At 36.5% G+C, this 17,208-nt stretch overlaps 1 protein-coding gene and 2 long non-coding RNA genes across 8 annotated transcripts; 1 reads left to right on the top strand and 2 right to left on the bottom strand.

Annotated features, from left to right (window-relative positions):
* Positions 1-370: 370 nt before the first annotated feature.
* On the bottom strand, positions 371-11,178 carry LOC149654794 (myb-related protein A-like). Of its 4 annotated transcripts, XM_089846446.1 has the most exons (16): positions 10,986-11,178; positions 9,364-9,526; positions 9,101-9,253; positions 6,922-7,293; positions 6,527-6,837; positions 5,768-5,925; positions 5,554-5,687; positions 4,650-5,150; positions 4,422-4,552; positions 4,229-4,349; positions 4,023-4,163; positions 3,791-3,934; positions 3,008-3,142; positions 2,690-2,764; positions 1,220-1,434; positions 371-1,009 (listed from the first exon to the last, which is right to left on the bottom strand). In XM_089846446.1, exons 1-15 carry the CDS (start codon positions 11,018-11,020, stop codon positions 1,312-1,314), a joined length of 2,697 nt encoding a protein of 898 aa, XP_089702572.1. In that variant the 5' UTR covers positions 11,021-11,178; the 3' UTR covers positions 371-1,009; positions 1,220-1,311. The 4 variants fall into 4 exon arrangements, with proteins under 4 accessions (XP_089702572.1, XP_089702575.1, XP_089702573.1 ...); XM_089846447.1 differs by lacking the exons at positions 371-1,009; positions 10,986-11,178 and adding an exon at positions 9,708-10,117 and having other exon boundaries at positions 1,275-1,434; XM_089846449.1 differs by lacking the exons at positions 1,220-1,434; positions 2,690-2,764.
* Positions 11,179-12,049: 871 nt separating this feature from the next.
* Positions 12,050-15,378, top strand: LOC149654793 (uncharacterized). 3 transcript variants are annotated; one of them, XR_016370734.1, is made up of 5 exons: positions 12,057-12,197; positions 12,264-13,262; positions 13,326-13,428; positions 13,493-13,714; positions 13,839-15,378. It is a non-coding gene; the product is annotated as an uncharacterized LOC149654793 (long non-coding RNA). The 3 variants fall into 3 exon arrangements; XR_016370733.1 differs by having other exon boundaries at positions 13,493-15,378; XR_016370735.1 differs by lacking the exons at positions 13,493-13,714; positions 13,839-15,378 and having other exon boundaries at positions 12,050-12,177; positions 13,326-13,440.
* Positions 15,032-16,130, bottom strand: LOC149654792 (uncharacterized). Its single transcript, XR_016370736.1, has 4 exons — positions 15,524-16,130; positions 15,357-15,460; positions 15,191-15,293; positions 15,032-15,126 (listed from the first exon to the last, which is right to left on the bottom strand). It is a non-coding gene; the product is annotated as an uncharacterized LOC149654792 (long non-coding RNA).
* Positions 16,131-17,208: the final 1,078 nt, after the last annotated feature.

Raw genomic sequence — 17,208 nt, 5'->3', positions numbered from 1 at the left:
CCCCAAGCCATAAAAGAAGCTTTATGATTTCCCTATTATTGGTTGAGAAACTAGGATGAAGCTAAAAGCCCCCCTCGCATAATGCGCTCCCCGCTGTCTGCTCTGAGGATGAAAAGGGCAGGAAAGATAGGGGAAAGGAAATAAGACTAAACGTAAACGTTACCATGGAGGAAGCTCACTAATATTACTGTCTAGTTTGAATGAAGGATTATGCAAATTTCAGAGCTAGATAAAGGTTGCAAATTTGCATGAAAGGGCGCGTATAAGGTAGCCCAAAAAAAAGATCTTTTGAAATTAATGTTTTTGAAATGAGCTGTAAAATTTAGGCCTAATTTTATTAGACTTAATAGGTTAAAAAATAGGCCTAATGTATACAAAAAATGTACTTTATTTTAGTTTCAGTTTATAAAATCTTACAAGCTTTATAATATAGATTTAATCAAAAATACTCGTTACAAAAACACCTGACCTTAAATACCTCCAAATCTATTATTTTAAAATATGTTAACTATTTTTTATTTATTAATTAAATGCAACTAATTAATTAAGCTTTATAAAAAGCACTGCAAACCACGACTCTAAAAAAATTTATTTACATTACAATATATATATTATAACACTGCAATAACTAAAATAACAAAAAATATTTTTACAGAAAAAATAAATCCGTGTTAATTGTTAATTAATTAATTAATTAAATTTAATTACTATAATTAATTAGTAGTAAAAAAAAACTGATATCCAACTGTGCTTAGTGGCGTGTATTAAAATTAAACCATTTAAAGAGATACTTAAGTTTAATTAATTTAAAAGGGTTGGTAATGTTGTAATTAATGGCAAAATTTAAAATTAAATCTTACTTCACCGGGAATTTTGCTTTTAATTTAAATTAAGTTAGTTCCCCGTATCAAATTAATTAATTAATTAAAAAATATTTAATAAAAAATTTTGTTCTATAACGTAAAAATATTTTAAAGATTTAAAACAAATCCCAGAAACATTCAGGAACCTGAAATTTAAATTTTATTTTCACGTTTTTTTTTTTTCAAAAATATCAAATATTTTTAAACAAAATAAAATAAATGCTTAACCAAGTTAGTAAGTTTAAGTAAGTAATTAATTACTTAAACTAAGTGCTAGTGCGTAATTAAAAACATCAGGCAATTAAAAATAACAACGCATGCATGCGCTACTAAAAAAAACTTTCATCAGAACTTACAAGAAAAAGGGAGTTTAAATGCAAAAGCTGCCCAACCCTCAAATGAAATGGTTTGTGTGTTTTTTTTTATAAAAAAATTGGAAATTCCGATTTCACAAATTCAAAGCTCTGGGTTTAAGATTTCCCTGATTTCGAATCCATTGTTTAGCGAGTTCAGTCATTTCTATTTGATCCAAGGTTTGACCAAACGCCACCTTCCGCCATCGGCTATCCAACTGCAACAAGATAGCCACATACAAATTCTCGAAATTTCTCATTTATTTCTTATTTTTTTCCTTTCTTTCAATTAAAGCTAAAATTGTTCCTAACTTTAAATTATATTTTTTTACGACGCCATTTTGGTCTCCTGAGGGTTGGACATTTGCCGGGTTAATAAAAGATAAGATCTAGGCCTAGAGGGAAAGGCTTAGGATGGATTTAAGTGGGGAATAGAGTAATGTCAGTTCCACTATGCAAACGTCATACTATAGAGCAGTGTCGGTAAAGAGGGGAGTAGACTGTGTATCCCTCCCTCTAGGCGCGCCTTTGTAAGAGGGGATACTGTACGCGCCTGATAGGGGGGATGACACTTAGCTAAGAGATAGAAGGGTATGACGTTTGCATACAACTGACATCTAGCTCTAGCTCTAGCTCAGTGTCATCCCCCCTAACAGGCGCGTACAGTATCCCCTCTTACAAAAGCGCGCCTAGAGGGAGGGATAAACAGTCTACTCCCCTCTTTACCGACACTACTCTATAGTTTCCCATTTACCAAAAGGGTGAGTGAAAATATGGTGATATTTTATTATCAGTTAGTGATTTGAGATAAAAAGGTTGTTTAGTAAGAATTTCTTAGAGAGATTTGAGATATTACGTTTTAGAGAGATAGAGAGAGAAAGATTTGAGATGCGTGAAAAAATTTGGAAGGGAGCTAACAACTGGCTAGGGGGGAAGAGATAGTCTGACGTCACGCAGCTCCCCCCTTTCTGGTTTGGAATTTTTGCGCGTAGAATCAATAGAGCTATCTCAGTAGTCTTAATGTGACGTCACCCATGTTATTTGCCCATAGAAAAAACCAAAGCGGTACCAAACATGGCCGCCACTGACAACACTAAGCCCATGACGGTTTTACCTAGGCACTGACGTCACAACTGAGATAGATCTATACTGTTTCCAACCGTTAGGGGGGGGGATGAAACTCCAGTAAGAGATAGAATAGAAGGGTGTGCCTGTTTCATAGTCAGAACTGTTAGCTCCCCATTGGGTTTTGTTAGCTCCCTTTTGGGGTGTGGCGTGTAGTAGTTAGTTTTGAAGCGATTATCGAGCGAGGGGGGGGAGAGAGAATAAAGTAAGATAATTTAATTTTTAAATAGGTTTAAGGTGGCAAGTGTCCGACCACACAGAACCAAAATAATTAAATAATTCTTTCTCCTAATTAAAAAAAACAAAACCCAAAAACAACAACCCCTAATCTAAATATATTTCACCAACCTTAATTTTTTTGTGTGGGGTACTCTCTTCAAAACGTATGCGATGTGCAACCCGGGAAGATTTGTGCAATTTTAGCTGAAAAGTTTAGTATTGTAATAATAACAAACTAAATGCCAGCTACTGATAAGTAAAGCTACTAACTACAGTAGTGTGAATGTGAAATGGTGCAAAATTGAAAAGCAAAAATATTAGAACAATCGGTGGTGCTTTATTTCATTTCTTTTCTTAATATTTATTTATTTGTTTATTAACTAACCAACCTAACACCCGAGTTTGGAAAAAAATCTTAAAAGTATTTGAAATAAAAGAGAGACTTACTTTGGTTTTGGGTTGATTATTTTGTACCGCGTACAACTGACTTGTAGTATTTTGATAAACTTCGTCCTGCAGGAGAGTTTCTCTTATGATTGAAGGAGGTGAGAACAGGACCGAAGTGTCCACCAAACTTTTGCTCTGAAGAAAGAAAGAAAGGGGGAGGGAAACCGGGGGTTAAGTTAAATGTAACTAAAGTTGGGGACTTTTGACTGACGGTTTGTTTGTTACTTTGTTACTCCAAACCCCTTTAAGGTGGACAAATGGACAAATACAACCCCCAATTACCATGTCAAGCTGAGACAAATTGTGGGAGGGGTTATAAAGGGGGGTAGATAAGATAGCAATCAGAGGGGAAAGGGGGACCACCCACTGTCCAGTTTAGAAAGCCTCCGAAAAGTGAAATTTATTTGCAATAAGTTACGCTACGCGTTCTGCAGTAGTTTCTTTTTGAGACGGATTAGAATCAGTACCCAGCGCGACACACATATCATCCCATGCCCAGTATTCTGTGTTGAAATAGGCCTCTAACAAGAGATAAGAAAGGAGAAAGCGAGGGGCTAATCACTGTCAAAGTTCCTGTACACCGATTACGATTACGTGTAATTATTTTAGTACTGTGAAGGGCGGGGCTTTTAAAAATTGGGCGTTATCAATTTAGTACAGTCAAAGGTACAGCCCCGTACACTGAGTGACCAGCCCCTCGGGAAAAAGGGGAACCAAAAGTGAGTGAAAGAAATCAAGAAAGACCATACATTGAAGTACAAAAGTACTTAAAATTTGACTTACAGGAGTTTCTGGGCTCATATTCAAGGAAGATTCCATATTATTAAACATCTCGGGCATCGAGGTTAAACCTGGAACCGTAATCTCACCAGGAGTCGACCATGTTCCGTGTAAAGACTTCCTTACCCTTTTACTGGGAGAAACATTCTGTAGAAAAAAGAAAAAAAAATACCAGTACAATTAAAATTAGTTAAATTAATTAAAATAATTAAAATTAAAAGATATATTTACGAACCTCTTTATTGCCTCGTTTCTTGAGAAGAACTGGGAAACCATTTTCATCCAATTGCGTCTGATTTTCGAAAGAATTTAGGCGAGTTTCATTGGAATCTTGTTCGATAATTTCGCGAATATCTTCTAAAAAAGGCTGTTGATGCTTTTAAAGTATACGTAATTAGTTAAGGACATTAATTAACACTAATTACACATTATTTTAATTACCAATTTCATAATAGCGCCCCCTTTCTTCTCCATTTCAGCCATGGCATCCTTGAAAGGAGTCGGAGTCCTCGGAGAAGATTGTTCCATATTAGACCTTTTACTTTTGGGCGTCCTCCAAGCCCTTAACAATTAAATTAATCATTAAATTCTAATTAATTAAAGGGGAAATCAAATTAAAGATATTAATCTTTACCCCGTAACATCTGGAATGGAATCGGGTAAAAGATATTCCATTTCCGATGACGAGTAAGATCCCATTCCCGTCATGGGTGTCGAAGTTACCATATTAATATCGCAAACTCGCGTATTAGGGCTATTTAAAAACTAAAAGGAGAAGAATGAAGAACGGAGCTTAATTAATTAACTTAATTAAAAGGGGGAGGGGCAACGTATCAATTAATAAAGAAAATATTGAACACACCTGGGATGGAGAAAATGGTAATTGTTTAACGGGAGTCCCCTTTAAAGGCGTGGTGACCTGCGTAGGGGACTGTCCCGAGGGGTTCCCGCTAGCGAAAGCCAGGGCAGCAGCCACACCCGAAGTCAGGGTCGTGTATTTGTTATTATTTTCAATATAATGATGAGCATCCCTGGACATCTCGGATAGAGTTTGTTTTCTCTGATGATGAGTACGAGAGGAGTTGGAAGTGGAAGTTGTTGTACTCGTTTCGCATTCAGAATTAACAGGGTTGTGGTTGTAAAGGTGTGAAGAAGGTTTTGAGATGTTGTCAAAGTTGTTGTTGTTGTTGTTGGGGGGACAATCATTTTGACGCGAGTTTGTGACGGTACAATTTGATGAAACCGTAGATGAGGAAGGGTCAGTTTTATATATCGTATGATGATTGTTTATGTGACCACTGTTTGTAATGTTACTAGAATTAATGGGTTCAATACTAGTGTTACTTAAAGATGAACTTGATTTCTGTTCGTGTATCTTAGTTAAGAAGAAAATCCTTGGTGGAATCAGTCAAATTTTAGGGGAAAAGTGATCAGTTACTTAACATTATAGCTTAAAAGAATGGCCTGCCCTTTTTCTTAACTCGAATAGAACCTCTTACGCGCGCGCGTGATCGAGTGGGCTATGCCTGTAAGAATTCAACCAATCATTGTAGGGGTGGCTATCAGACGTCACTAAAGCAATGGCGGCGCAGTACTCCTCGTTTTTAAGACATTAAATGCTAATTATTTTGTTATAAGAGATAATTCTTTTCTTTTTATTATTTTTCCTTTTATATTTTGAAAAAGGCCGTTCTTTTAAGGGATATAATATGTTATGTTAGGTGAACTTTTTCTTTAACCGATTTTAAATTTTAAAAAAAGGATACGGAGTGTTTTTTCCTCCTTAAAATTGGAGGTGTGGCCGATTTATTCATTCCACTTTGATTAGCGGAATGTTTTTGGTTACTTATCGTGGATGATAAGTGATTATAACGAGAATCATGTTGATTTGAACATTCATCTAAAGATTAATTCATCCATGTTTTTATTTAATACGCAACGCAAATATGTTTTTGTTGCCAAATTGCAAACACTACTAACCTTCCAAAATTTCCTTTTTAATATTAAAATTAATACTTCCAAACTTAACAGGGGTAACGCTGGGTGTAACGGATGTCCCGCAAACTAAATCTAACGCCGACATTTCACCAAAGCCTTCACGATGGCTTGAAGTGGCTATACTATCAACATCAATATCCCTAATACCAAAAAGTGTCGTTGTCGTTTTAAATTAAGAATAAGAAAACAATAGGTTGAAAACTCAGGGAGAAACCATAAGTTCATAAGAGATATGTTGGCCATAAGTTTGTCACTGGTTATTGAGAGCTTGTCATGAATGAAGGGAGTGACGTAGGTCATAGATTCAGGGTAAAGCGACGCCTGGTCAGGCGCTGTTATAGGCTTAGTACATCATGAAGTGACGTCACGTAGGTCATAGCAAGGATATGAGGGGAGGATACGAAATCTGTGTAACAGTTCAGATCCGGTGGGACACTAGAAATGGGGGAGGAATACTCGGGAAAATGGGGGCAGTCTACTTTAGACGAATAACGTAGACCGCCCGCCATTTTCCCGAGTATTTTTCACCCTATACTAGCGTACCATTGGACCTAAACTGTTCCACAGTTAGCGCGCCGAATTCCCTCAGATTTCACTCCCCCCCCAAAACACCTGGTCATAGATTGGAGGTAAAGCGACATACGCCTGGTGACTGGGGCGTTGTCAAAGGCTTAGATAAGTGGCATACTTATGGAAGGAACGTATCACTTATAAACTTATGGATAAACAAATAGGGCATACTTAAGAGGCGAAAGTAGAGTTTCTAAATCGACATAGTCATCATTATTAGCGGAAACAATCAAGTCTGGACTGTTCATTCCATTATTATGAACTTGGAGACTGATTGAAAGGGGTAATTTTCGTACATCAGGCGATAACGCGTTCCATATATTATAATTTTGATTGTCACTGTTATCGTACATGAAGGATACTGGGGGGGTTTCATTAACGCTAGATGAAGGTTTAGCGTCTCTTAATGCAAAGACGTGATACGATGATGTAGAATTGTTCTGACTATTACTATTATTATTCTGAGCTTGACTGTAATTGATCTATAAAAGTATTTACACCAGAAATTGATTTTAAACTTAAATCGATTTCATCTGTTTCCCCACTTTGAAGTTGATGATAAGTACCTGAGAATTATTGCAGCTATTTCGATTTGAGTCTCGATTAGAGTTCCTTCTTCTCGGGGGTTCAGTGATACCATTTTCTTCCATTTCCATGCGTTTTTTTAATGTCGAATTCCAGTGATTTTTGATAGCATTGTCTGTCCTTCCCGGTAAGAGTTTAGCTATCTTGGCCCACTGATTCCCCCATTGTTTATGAGCTTGATATATAACTTTCTCTTCACTATCGGTCCAAGCGGTCTTTTTTATGGCCGGATTTAAGTGATTATGCCATCGTTCGCGACACTGTTTCCCAATCCTTCCTTTTAAATGCTTAGCGATTAAAGTCCATTTCTTGGGACCATATTTTCTAACTAGTTCCACAACTTTTTCATCCTCCTAAATTTTAAATTTTACAACCATATTTTACCCTATTTCAAACGTTTTTCCGTTATTTTTAGGCATTATTTCAAAAATCACCCTACGTAAAACGCGCGCTAAAACTCTAAACCAATGAGAATGGTTCATTTCATTTTATTGCGCAACAGGCAAAAGCCATTCAACCACGTAATACACCTATTCCCGCCTTATTTTACAGTATTTACATTATTTTTAGGCCTAATTTCAAAAATCACTGTTCATAAAACGCGCGCTAAAACTCTAAACCAATGAGAATTGTTTATTTCATTTTTATTACACAACAGGCAAAAAGCTAGCTACACTTATTCCCGCCTTATTCCCATTATTTTTAGGCCTTATTTGTTCAAAAATCACTTTTCATAAACCGCGCGCTAAAACTCTAAACCAATGAGAATGATTCATTTTATTATATTACACAAGAGCGAGAGCTAGTCAATCACGTGATACACCTATTCCCGCCTTTAGTATAGTGTAGCAGTTGCGCAAGCGCTCTAAGTACCTTGGCCTTGAAAAACCGGGAAATATGAAGAAGTCGAGTAAAAAAAAATGCCTTTTTTAACATAAAGCGCAATTCCTGTTTCAAACTTTCTTTAGGGCTAGGCCCTCCTAACAGCACCCTATTCAATTGAACTGTCACACCGAAAAGTAAGTAATAAAAAAAATTTCAAGTTTAAGAACCAGAGGAAGTTACTTAGCCCTTCCCCTTAACCCTTGGCAACGCCGAAACCCTTTTGAAACCATTAGGCTTAGGAAAAAAATGTAGGATGAAAGTGTAATTATTGTAATTAACGCGTGGGTGTTACCAACGAGTACGCCTAATTTATCCTTGATTTTGGACGTTAGTCTTTTCTTAACCCTAACACGTCAAACAAAAATTTGAAACAAAGGCTTAACAAAATTTTCCCGCCATTTTTACAATTACGTAAGTTTGAACCGTACTTTTTATTGGACTAAGGGGAGAGACAGTCACTATACAATGGGAAGGCACCCTATATGATTCCCTAAGCCTACTTTTTCACGCATGGTTGCATTGGTGTAAGGCCAGTTTTTTCACACGCGTGTGAATCTGAACTCAACTGAAGCTTGGTAAAAAAAAAATTAAATTCACTTCCCCCGTTTTTGAAGACTTCCCGTTCCGGTTGACTTTTTTATATGAAACTGATACAAAGCTTCCTAAAAAGGAAATATCACCTGCATCGACACTAAGCCTAATTGTCAGGGGGAGGTTTATTAAATAGCTTTAATTAACTGACCCATTTAAAAACTATGAGACTGTGGGAAACATTATTTATCAAATGTTCTTGAATAAAAACGTATCTAGTGATTATTTTTCAACAGCTTGAAAACATATTAGTAATCCAATTTTATCTTTGTAAAGTTTTAGGCCTAACTTCATAAGATTAAGCCTTTTTAAGATAACAAACCCACTTTCTTAAGAACATATAAGGGTTAGCGAGATAAGGGCTAAGAAAAAACAGTGAACACTACAAGGCCTCTTTTAAATTGTTTTGCGCGTCTGAAGCGTAATTGTAATTTTATATTTCTTTCCCGGATATATCTAATTATATTTGACAGTAAATCACCGATGCATGCTAAGCCTTGTCACGGAATTATCTATAATAATAAACTAAAGGAAGTACGGCGCATGAGCAAGAAATTTCGCGGGAAAAATAAAAGCCATAATATATAAAATGATGGTTTAAGAACAGTATTTATAGTATCCGTGGGAAAAAGCCTTAAAAATTCTCAACTGCTGACAGACATCAATAAAAAATGATAAACTAACCTCTTTAGTCCATGGTCCTTTGATCAAATTAGGATTGACGACTTTATGCCACCTTTGTTGGCATTGAATGTCAGTTCTGTCAGCAAAATTATCAGCTATGGCTTCCCAATCATCAGAGCCACACTGTTCAACGATATTCTTTAATTTTTCATCCTTTAAATTAAATAAAAACAAAAACAAACATTGGGGGTTATAAACAAGTTGTAAGTTTAAACCCAGTACACAGAATTGTTTAAAATAAAGTTATTTGAATGTTTAAGTACCTCTTCTTTGGACCATCTGCCTCGATTAATTGGTTTCTTTTGATTTAGCCCCTGGCTCTGCAAAAGGTGACTTGTAATGGCGGTATGATAAGTAGGGGGGCTTAAGGAATCTTCCGAGTCATCATCCTCACTGGAATAGTAATCATCTTCCCTGGACTGAGATCTATTTCCGAAAATATACTTCTCTCTTAATCTACCATTAAGTTTAATAACATTTACTTCATTTCATAACAAGCTATTATATTTCATTAGCTACCCGAGGGTCTTAACAAAATTTGTATTTTCACCATCAATGTATTATAATCCTTATTTTGTAAAATTATCTTAACAAAGTTCAGACTTACTCATTAAAAATCATATTTTCGTAATTCCACATCAAAATTTACACGAAATAGGCTTAGCAAGTCGACATTTTTGAAGTTACATTCGGGAAGCCGGGTAAAATGTTCGCGGAAAAATTCAAAAAAAGGCGCGACTTTAGGCCGGCTTCCCCGCGTAATCTGGCTGGCTGGCACGCGCGCCGCGAGGCTCAGCAGCTCAAGCCACAACAACAATCCCGCGCCAAAAAATGGGGGACGTCACGATTTCCCCATCATGAGTCACACAATACTACGACCCCCTACCTACTATTAATTCACAAAAATACAGATCCCCCATCTGCACGACGGGGGATTAACAGGGGGCCCTAGACGTAAAGGGGCTGCCTTCCGCTGACCAGGTGCTACATTTTGAAGCACGCTTTCAAATCATATATATTTTCTAGAAGTGGCCCTAACCCCCCCCCCCCTTTTCCCGCCAATAATAAACTTAAGCTAAGGGCAAAAGGGGGGGGGGTAAACCAGCTGCGTATTGAAAATGGTTCCAAAGAAATGATTAAACTCCTCTCAGAAAATAAATCAGATTTTTTTTTGAATCAGAATGATATAATCTTACTCTTACCTCAAGTACTGTGTTAGGTCTAACTAAGATAAAAATTGGATTTGATTTCTTTGGAGGTTTCTTTATATACAATAACTGTGATAACTATAACCATTAATAATTCATTTTAAAACTGGAGTTAAGAAATTTTTGGGCATTTGAATTCTGACATTATCTATCCTACATTTGGAGCTGTAAGGCTATACAAGCCCTAGCTCGGCAACTTCGTTGGAGCAAAAAAAAAAAAAAAAAAAAATTTGTAGTACAAGGCGGTCTTCAAAAGTCAAACTATGACTTTATGTACCAAACAACAAATAAATAAATAAATATAATACTGTTTAACTCATGATTTAAATTGTCATTAAATTGCACAACTAATAACTGAGCTATTAATTAGTCCAGTTACATAAATTATTCTTAAAAGACACTGAATAGTAAACCCTATTGATTTCTCTCCTTAAATACACTTGACAGGGATGTCAAATGTCAACCTTTTGTTTAACAACACACTTTTCATTTTCTTAATTAAAAATATCGGCAATATTACAACATAGAATCAGTAATTTTCCAGGAGATCAAAGTTCAAAGCAACCCTACAAAACATTTCCCGCCAAATTCATAAGAATTGGCCAATGCAATGCATGGTAGAACCCAGGTAGGGCAAGTAAAGAAATTTGATGCATTAAAAAACATCTTCCACTTACCGACTGGTAAAAGTTACTTGTTGAAGCTGTGGCATGATCACTGTGGAACAAAAACAGTTCCAAAATACACTTAATCCATTCGTAACACAATTACCGCACAAAATCCGGTCAATTAATTAACAATAATTAACAAAAAATATGCGAAAACATCAAAACGCGAGAGCGATTCTCTACACCGACTGCCAAAAGCCCAAAACCCGACATCCCTAAAATGGCGCCAATTTCCCGCGTCTTTGTCAAACCGGGAGCTCTGATTGGTTGGAGAGTCACACGTGCCACTCTAAGTAGATGGACCCTAAAAGGCACACCTGACACACTAGCACACTTTACACACTCTTCTGAAAAACGCTAATTCGTACATTGAATATCATTTTTCACACTGCAAACTCGTACTATACATCCTAGCTGTCAGAACGATGCACAAAAGCTTAGTATACAGCATTTAAATTAATAGCAATTGAAATTATAACGTTGTTCAGAGTAATTAGAGAATATTAAAGAATTTTGGTATCTGTACGAACTACGAGGACTTCTATCAACCTTAGTGCGAAGAATCCTGAGTCGACGGAGGTGTGCCTTTTCCATGCCGTGCACACCTCTCTTCTCCTCGGCGGTGTATTTTGCACACCTCGTCGACGACCAAGACGAAGAATCCTGGGCCGTCGAGTTTTAAGGAGGTGTGCCTTTTCCATGCCGTTGCACACCTCTCTTCTCATCGGCGGTATATTTTACACACCCCGTTGAGAAGTCCGATGACTAAAGTACGCTAATTCGTACATTGAATATCATTTTTCACACTGCAAACTCGTACTATACATCCTAGCTGTCAGAACGATGCACAAAAGCTTAGTATACAGCATTTAAATTAATAGCAATTGAAATTATAACGTTGTTCAGAGTAATTAGAGAATATTAAAGAATTTTGGTATCTGTACGAACTACGAGGACTTCTATCAACCTTAGTGCGAAGAATCCTGAGTCGACGGAGGTGTGCCTTTTCCATGCCGTGCACACCTCTCTTCTCCTCGGCGGTGTATTTTGCACACCTCGTCGACGACCAAGACGAAGAATCCTGGGCCGTCGAGTTTTAAGGAGGTGTGCCTTTTCCATGCCGTTGCACACCTCTCTTCTCATCGGCGGTATATTTTACACACCCCGTTGAGAAGTCCGATGACTAAAGTTATGTTCGAAGGTATAAGAAAAGAAAAAAATGTATGCGAATTTTATAAGTACTAACAATCTATGAAACTTGTAATCATTTATTTATTTATTCCGCAGAAGCCATAAAACTAATGTAATTAAAGATTTTTGCTGCGAAGAATCCTGAGTCGACGAAGGTGTGCCTTGTCCATGCCGTGCACACCTCTCTTCTCCTCGGCGGTGTATTTTGCACACCTCGTCGACGACCAAGGCGAAGAATCCTGAGTCGACGGAGGTGTGCCTTTTCCATGCCGTGCACACCTCTCTTCTCCTCGGCGGTGTATTTTGCACACCTCGTCGACGACCAAGGCGAAGAATCCTGAGTCGACGGAGGTGTGCCTTTTCCATGCCGTGCACACCTCTCTTCTCCTCGGCGGTGTATTTTGCACACCTCGTCGACGACCAAGGCGAAGAATCCTGGGCCGTCGAGTTTTAAGGAGGTGTGCCTTTTCCATGCCGTTGCACACCTCTCTTCTCATCGGCGGTATATTTTACACACCCCGTTGAGAAGTCCGATGACTAAAGTTATGTTCGAAGGTATAAGAAAAGAAAAAAAATGTTTGCGAATTTTATAAGTACTAACAATCTATGAAACTTGTAATCATATATTTGGAGCGTGATATTCCGCAGAAGCCACAAAACTAATGTAATTAAAGAATTTTGCTTTTTGTACGAGGTGTGCTATCATTCATGCCGTTGCACACCTCTCTTCCGACCGGCCGTGTATTGCACACCTCGTCGACGACCAAGGCTTAGTGCGAAGAATCCCGGGCCGTCGAGTTTTAAGGAGGTGTGCCTTTTCCATGCCGCGCAAACCTCTCTTCACATCGGCGGTATATTTTACACACCCCGTCGAGGACCAAGTACGATGGTATTTGTAAAGAAACTTCTTGGCGAAGTATATAACATGAAATATAAGTACCGATAATTTGACACAGTAAAAAAACTGAAACCTTTTTTTCTATATTAAAAATCTACGAAACTTCTAATCATTCTTTGGATGCCTGAGATTCCTTAGAAGTGTAGAAAAAGTTTCAAGTGAACTTCTCCAGAAATGAGTTTTTCTCCATGGAAATGGTACTTATTGGTCTTTAAAATTCATTAACAATTATTTCTAATTATTGTTTATTATTTTGATAGGATTTAATGGGAAAAAAAAAGAAAAAAATCGATTTCTCAGATAGCCTTTTTGGTTAATTTTTCGGAAAGCTTCTCCAGAAATGAGTTTTTCTCCATGGAAATGGTACTTATTGGTCTTTAAAATTCATTAACAATTAGTTCTAATTATTGTTCATCATTTTGATAAGATTTAATGGGAAAAAAGACAAATATCGAATTTGCAAAGAGCCTTTTTGGCAAAATTTTCTGAAAGCTTCTCCAGAAATGAGTTTTTCTCCATGGAAATGGTGCTTATTGGTCTCGAAATTTAGTTAATAATTATTTCTAATTACTGATCCCGACTATAAGTCTAATTAAAGTTTCCAATTATGTAAACTTGGATTTCGACCCTTTGGCTACGTAAAAACAAGGTGAAAATATTCTTCAACTATTATCACCTTTATTATAAGAAATTCGACAAACACCTTATGAGACACGATATTAATCCTAATTAAAACTAATTATTAAGTTTTATCCGCACATTTGTTTTACCAGACTTGCTCGACAGTGGCGAGAATGTATGGTCCATCTTTATGGCGGGCGTTTCAAAAAATTCCGAACTTAGTCAGCCTGGGCATAGGGTTGTTTTTAACCATTCCTGAGCAAATTAATTTAAATACACGAGTTGAAAAAACTAATCAGGATAAAAAACCGACCTATTCAACCACTCTAATAATTATTCCACGATATTTAAAAATGTTTCACCCTTGGACATCCTTAAGGAAGTGTAGTTTACTACTTAAATCTCTATAATTTTATTAAGAAAATCCAGTCATGTATTTTATATTCATAATTTCATACCCATTAAATATATCCCATCAGGGATTTTCTATTTATACTCAATCCAATCTCGTAATTTTAATCTATATGGAGTTTAACATTACGAGGTGGATAATTTTTTGCGAGTTAGACCCAAGGTTTCCCAACCAAGGGGTGCACTTTTTCACAACATAACTTTACAGCACTAGCAAAGGCTGAAAGGTAGTGTGAAGTTAAGTTAACAAATTTGAATAGGTTTCAAAAAAAACTTTTTTTTTTAAACTTTTTGGGCCTACATTTTATCTTGCTAAACCTAAGGTTAGATTATCACAATTAAACACCTGGAGAAGTTTTATAATTATCTTGTAATTATCATTTACAACAAGTCCTTAAAATTTTAATAAATAGTTTTAATTAGGATTAATATCGTGTCTCATAAGGTGTTTGTCGAATTTCTTATAATAAAGGTGATAATAGTTGAAGAATATTTTCACCTTGTTTTTACGTAGCCAAAGGGTCGAAATCCAAGTTTACATAATTGGAAACTTTAATTAGACTTATAGTCGGGATCAGTAATTAGAAATAATTATTAACTAAATTTCGAGACCAATAAGCACCATTTCCAGGGAGAAAAACTCATTTCTGGAGAAGTTTCAGAAAATTTAAAATCTGCAAAATTGATTTTATCTTTTTTTCCCCATTAAATCCTATCAAAATGATGAACAATAATTAGAACTAATTGTTAATTAGTTTTACACGCCAATAAGTACCATTTCCATGGAGAAAAACTCATGTCTGGAGAAGATTTCCGAAAAATTAACCAAAAAGGCTATCTGAGAAATCAATTTTTTTTCATTAAATCCTATAAAAATGATAAACAATAATTAGAAATAATTGTTAATCAATTTTAAAGACCAATAAGTACCATTTCCATGGAGAAAAACTCATTTCTGGAGAAGATTTCAGAAAATTTTGCCAAAAAGGCTATTTGCAAATTCGATATTTGTCTTTTTTCCCATTAAATCTTATCAAAATGATGAACAATAATTAGAACTAATTGTTAATTAATTTTACACGCCAATAAGTACCATTTCCATGGAGAAAAACTCATTTCTGGAGAAGCTTTCCGAAAAATTAACCAAAAAGGCTATCTGAGAAATCGATTTTTTTCTTTTTTTTTCCCATTAAATCCTATCAAAATAATAAACAATAATTAGAAATAATTGTTAATGAATTTTAAAGACCAATAAGTACCATTTCCATGGAGAAAAACTCATTTCTGGAGAAGCTTTCCGAAAAATTAACCAAAAAGGCTATCTGAGAAATCGATTTTTTTCTTTTTTTTTTTCCATTAAATCCTATCAAAATAATAAACAATAATTAGAAATAATTGTTAATGAATTTTAAAGACCAATAAGTACCATTTCCATGGAGAAAAACTCATTTCTGGAGAAGTTCACTTGAAACTTTTTCTACACTTCTAAGGAATCTCAGGCATCCAAAGAATGATTAGAAGTTTCGTAGATTTTTAATATAGAAAAAAAGGTTTCAGTTTTTTTACTGTGTCAAATTATCGGTACTTATATTTCATGTTATATACTTTGCCAAGAAGTTTCTTTACAAATACCATCGTACTTGGTCCTCGACGGGGTGTGTAAAATATACCGCCGATGTGAAGAGAGGTTTGCGCGGCATGGAAAAGGCACACCTCCTTAAAACTCGACGGCCCGGGATTCTTCGCACTAAGCCTTGGTCGTCGACGAGGTGTGCAATACACGGCCGGTCGGAAGAGAGGTGTGCAACGGCATGAATGATAGCACCATAGACATTATAACACTATTAAAGCCTAGACAAACTATTGGGGAAAGCGGTCCTTGAACGTTTTTGTGAGGGATTTTTCGCTTCTCCTCCTTCGCATGTGTGATAGGGTGAATGACTGGTGGCGCCCCCTATCGACGAGCGAAGGAGTTATTAATAAGGAGTAGTGGCACTCTATGTTAACTCCCTATAGGGCATAATAAGTCAAACCCTCGGACATGGAGGAAGGATACGAGCTATGGGCTCTATAGGAGAGGCCAACTAATAGGCGCGCGGGAAGCCAAAAAGGGTCACGGTGGCGCCGCCAGACGGCGAGTAAAGTAACTAAAGTTCAAACAAATTATTGCTCTATAACATGTAAAAAACAGGTATTTTTGGGTAAATCGGAAAAAAGACAAATTTCTAGCGTTTCCTTTATTATTTTTGCAGTTAGGAGCGCTGCAATCAATAATTAACCACATGTTTCGATTTGTTGTTCCCGACATGGTTTTGAATTTACATTAAAACTTTAGTTACTTTACTCGCCGTCTGGCGGCGCCACCGTGACCCTTTTTGGCTTCTCGCGCGCCTATTAGTTGGCCTCTCCTATAGAGCCCATAGCTCGTATCCTTCCTCCATGCCTCGGAGATGCCATTACTCCATTTTATACGAGCTAAGAGCGGAAAAACGTATTTTTAAATTTTACACCTGTAAAATCTTTTAAAAAACACTTGGAACTTGTATTTCTACTTACTTTCGAGGAAATACCACAGTTTTCTGAAGGTAAGAGTCTTTTTTTATACATTTATTAGTAATAAAAACATTTAAGGCGAGCTAAGCCTTGGTCTTGTAAAACACGGCAGATGAGTGATTTTGAAAACGACGCTAATCCTCGCGCTAATCACTAATCTGCCGTGTTTTACAAGACCAAGGCTTAGCTCGCCTTAAATGTTTTTATTACTAATAAATGTATAAAAAAGGACTCTTACCTTCAGAAAACGGTGGTATTTCCTCGAAAGTAAGTAGAAATACAAGTTCCAAGTGTTTTTTAAAAGATTTTACAGGTGTAAAATTTATAAAATACGTTTTCCGCTCTTAGCTCGTATAAAATGGAGTAATGGCATCTCCGAGGTTTTGACTTATTATTCCCTATAGGGAGTTAACATAGAGTGCCACTACTCTAAGCTCATCCTTATTAATAACTCCTTCGCTCGTCGATAGGGGAGCGCCACCAGTCTTTCACCCCATCACACATGCGAAGGGGCGAATGCCCTAAAACCGTCACAAAAATGACTCTCAACTGTTCCTC

Source organism: Phalangium opilio, unplaced genomic scaffold (genome assembly GCF_054372755.1).
Source record: "Phalangium opilio isolate 3A_F unplaced genomic scaffold, DU_Popi_V2 ptg000079l_1, whole genome shotgun sequence".
Classification (NCBI taxonomy): domain Eukaryota; kingdom Metazoa; phylum Arthropoda; class Arachnida; order Opiliones; family Phalangiidae; genus Phalangium; species Phalangium opilio.
The sequence above is the reverse complement of the archived record's forward strand: the minus strand, read 5'-3'. Positions and strand labels throughout refer to the sequence as shown.

What these genes read in the sequence shown, in the direction of transcription:
- LOC149654794 (XM_089846446.1), bottom strand. Translation starts at nt 11,020, where the DNA reads ATGCCACAGCTTCAACAAGTAACTTTTACCAGTCG. An exon ending in GCAGATGGTCCAAAGAAGAG is followed by an intron (nt 9,254 to 9,363) that starts GTACTTAAACAT and finishes TTTAATTTAAAG; the next exon opens with GATGAAAAATTAAAGAATAT. An exon ending in AAGGACCATGGACTAAAGAG is followed by an intron (nt 7,294 to 9,100) that starts GTTAGTTTATCA and finishes TTTAAAATTTAG; the next exon opens with GAGGATGAAAAAGTTGTGGA.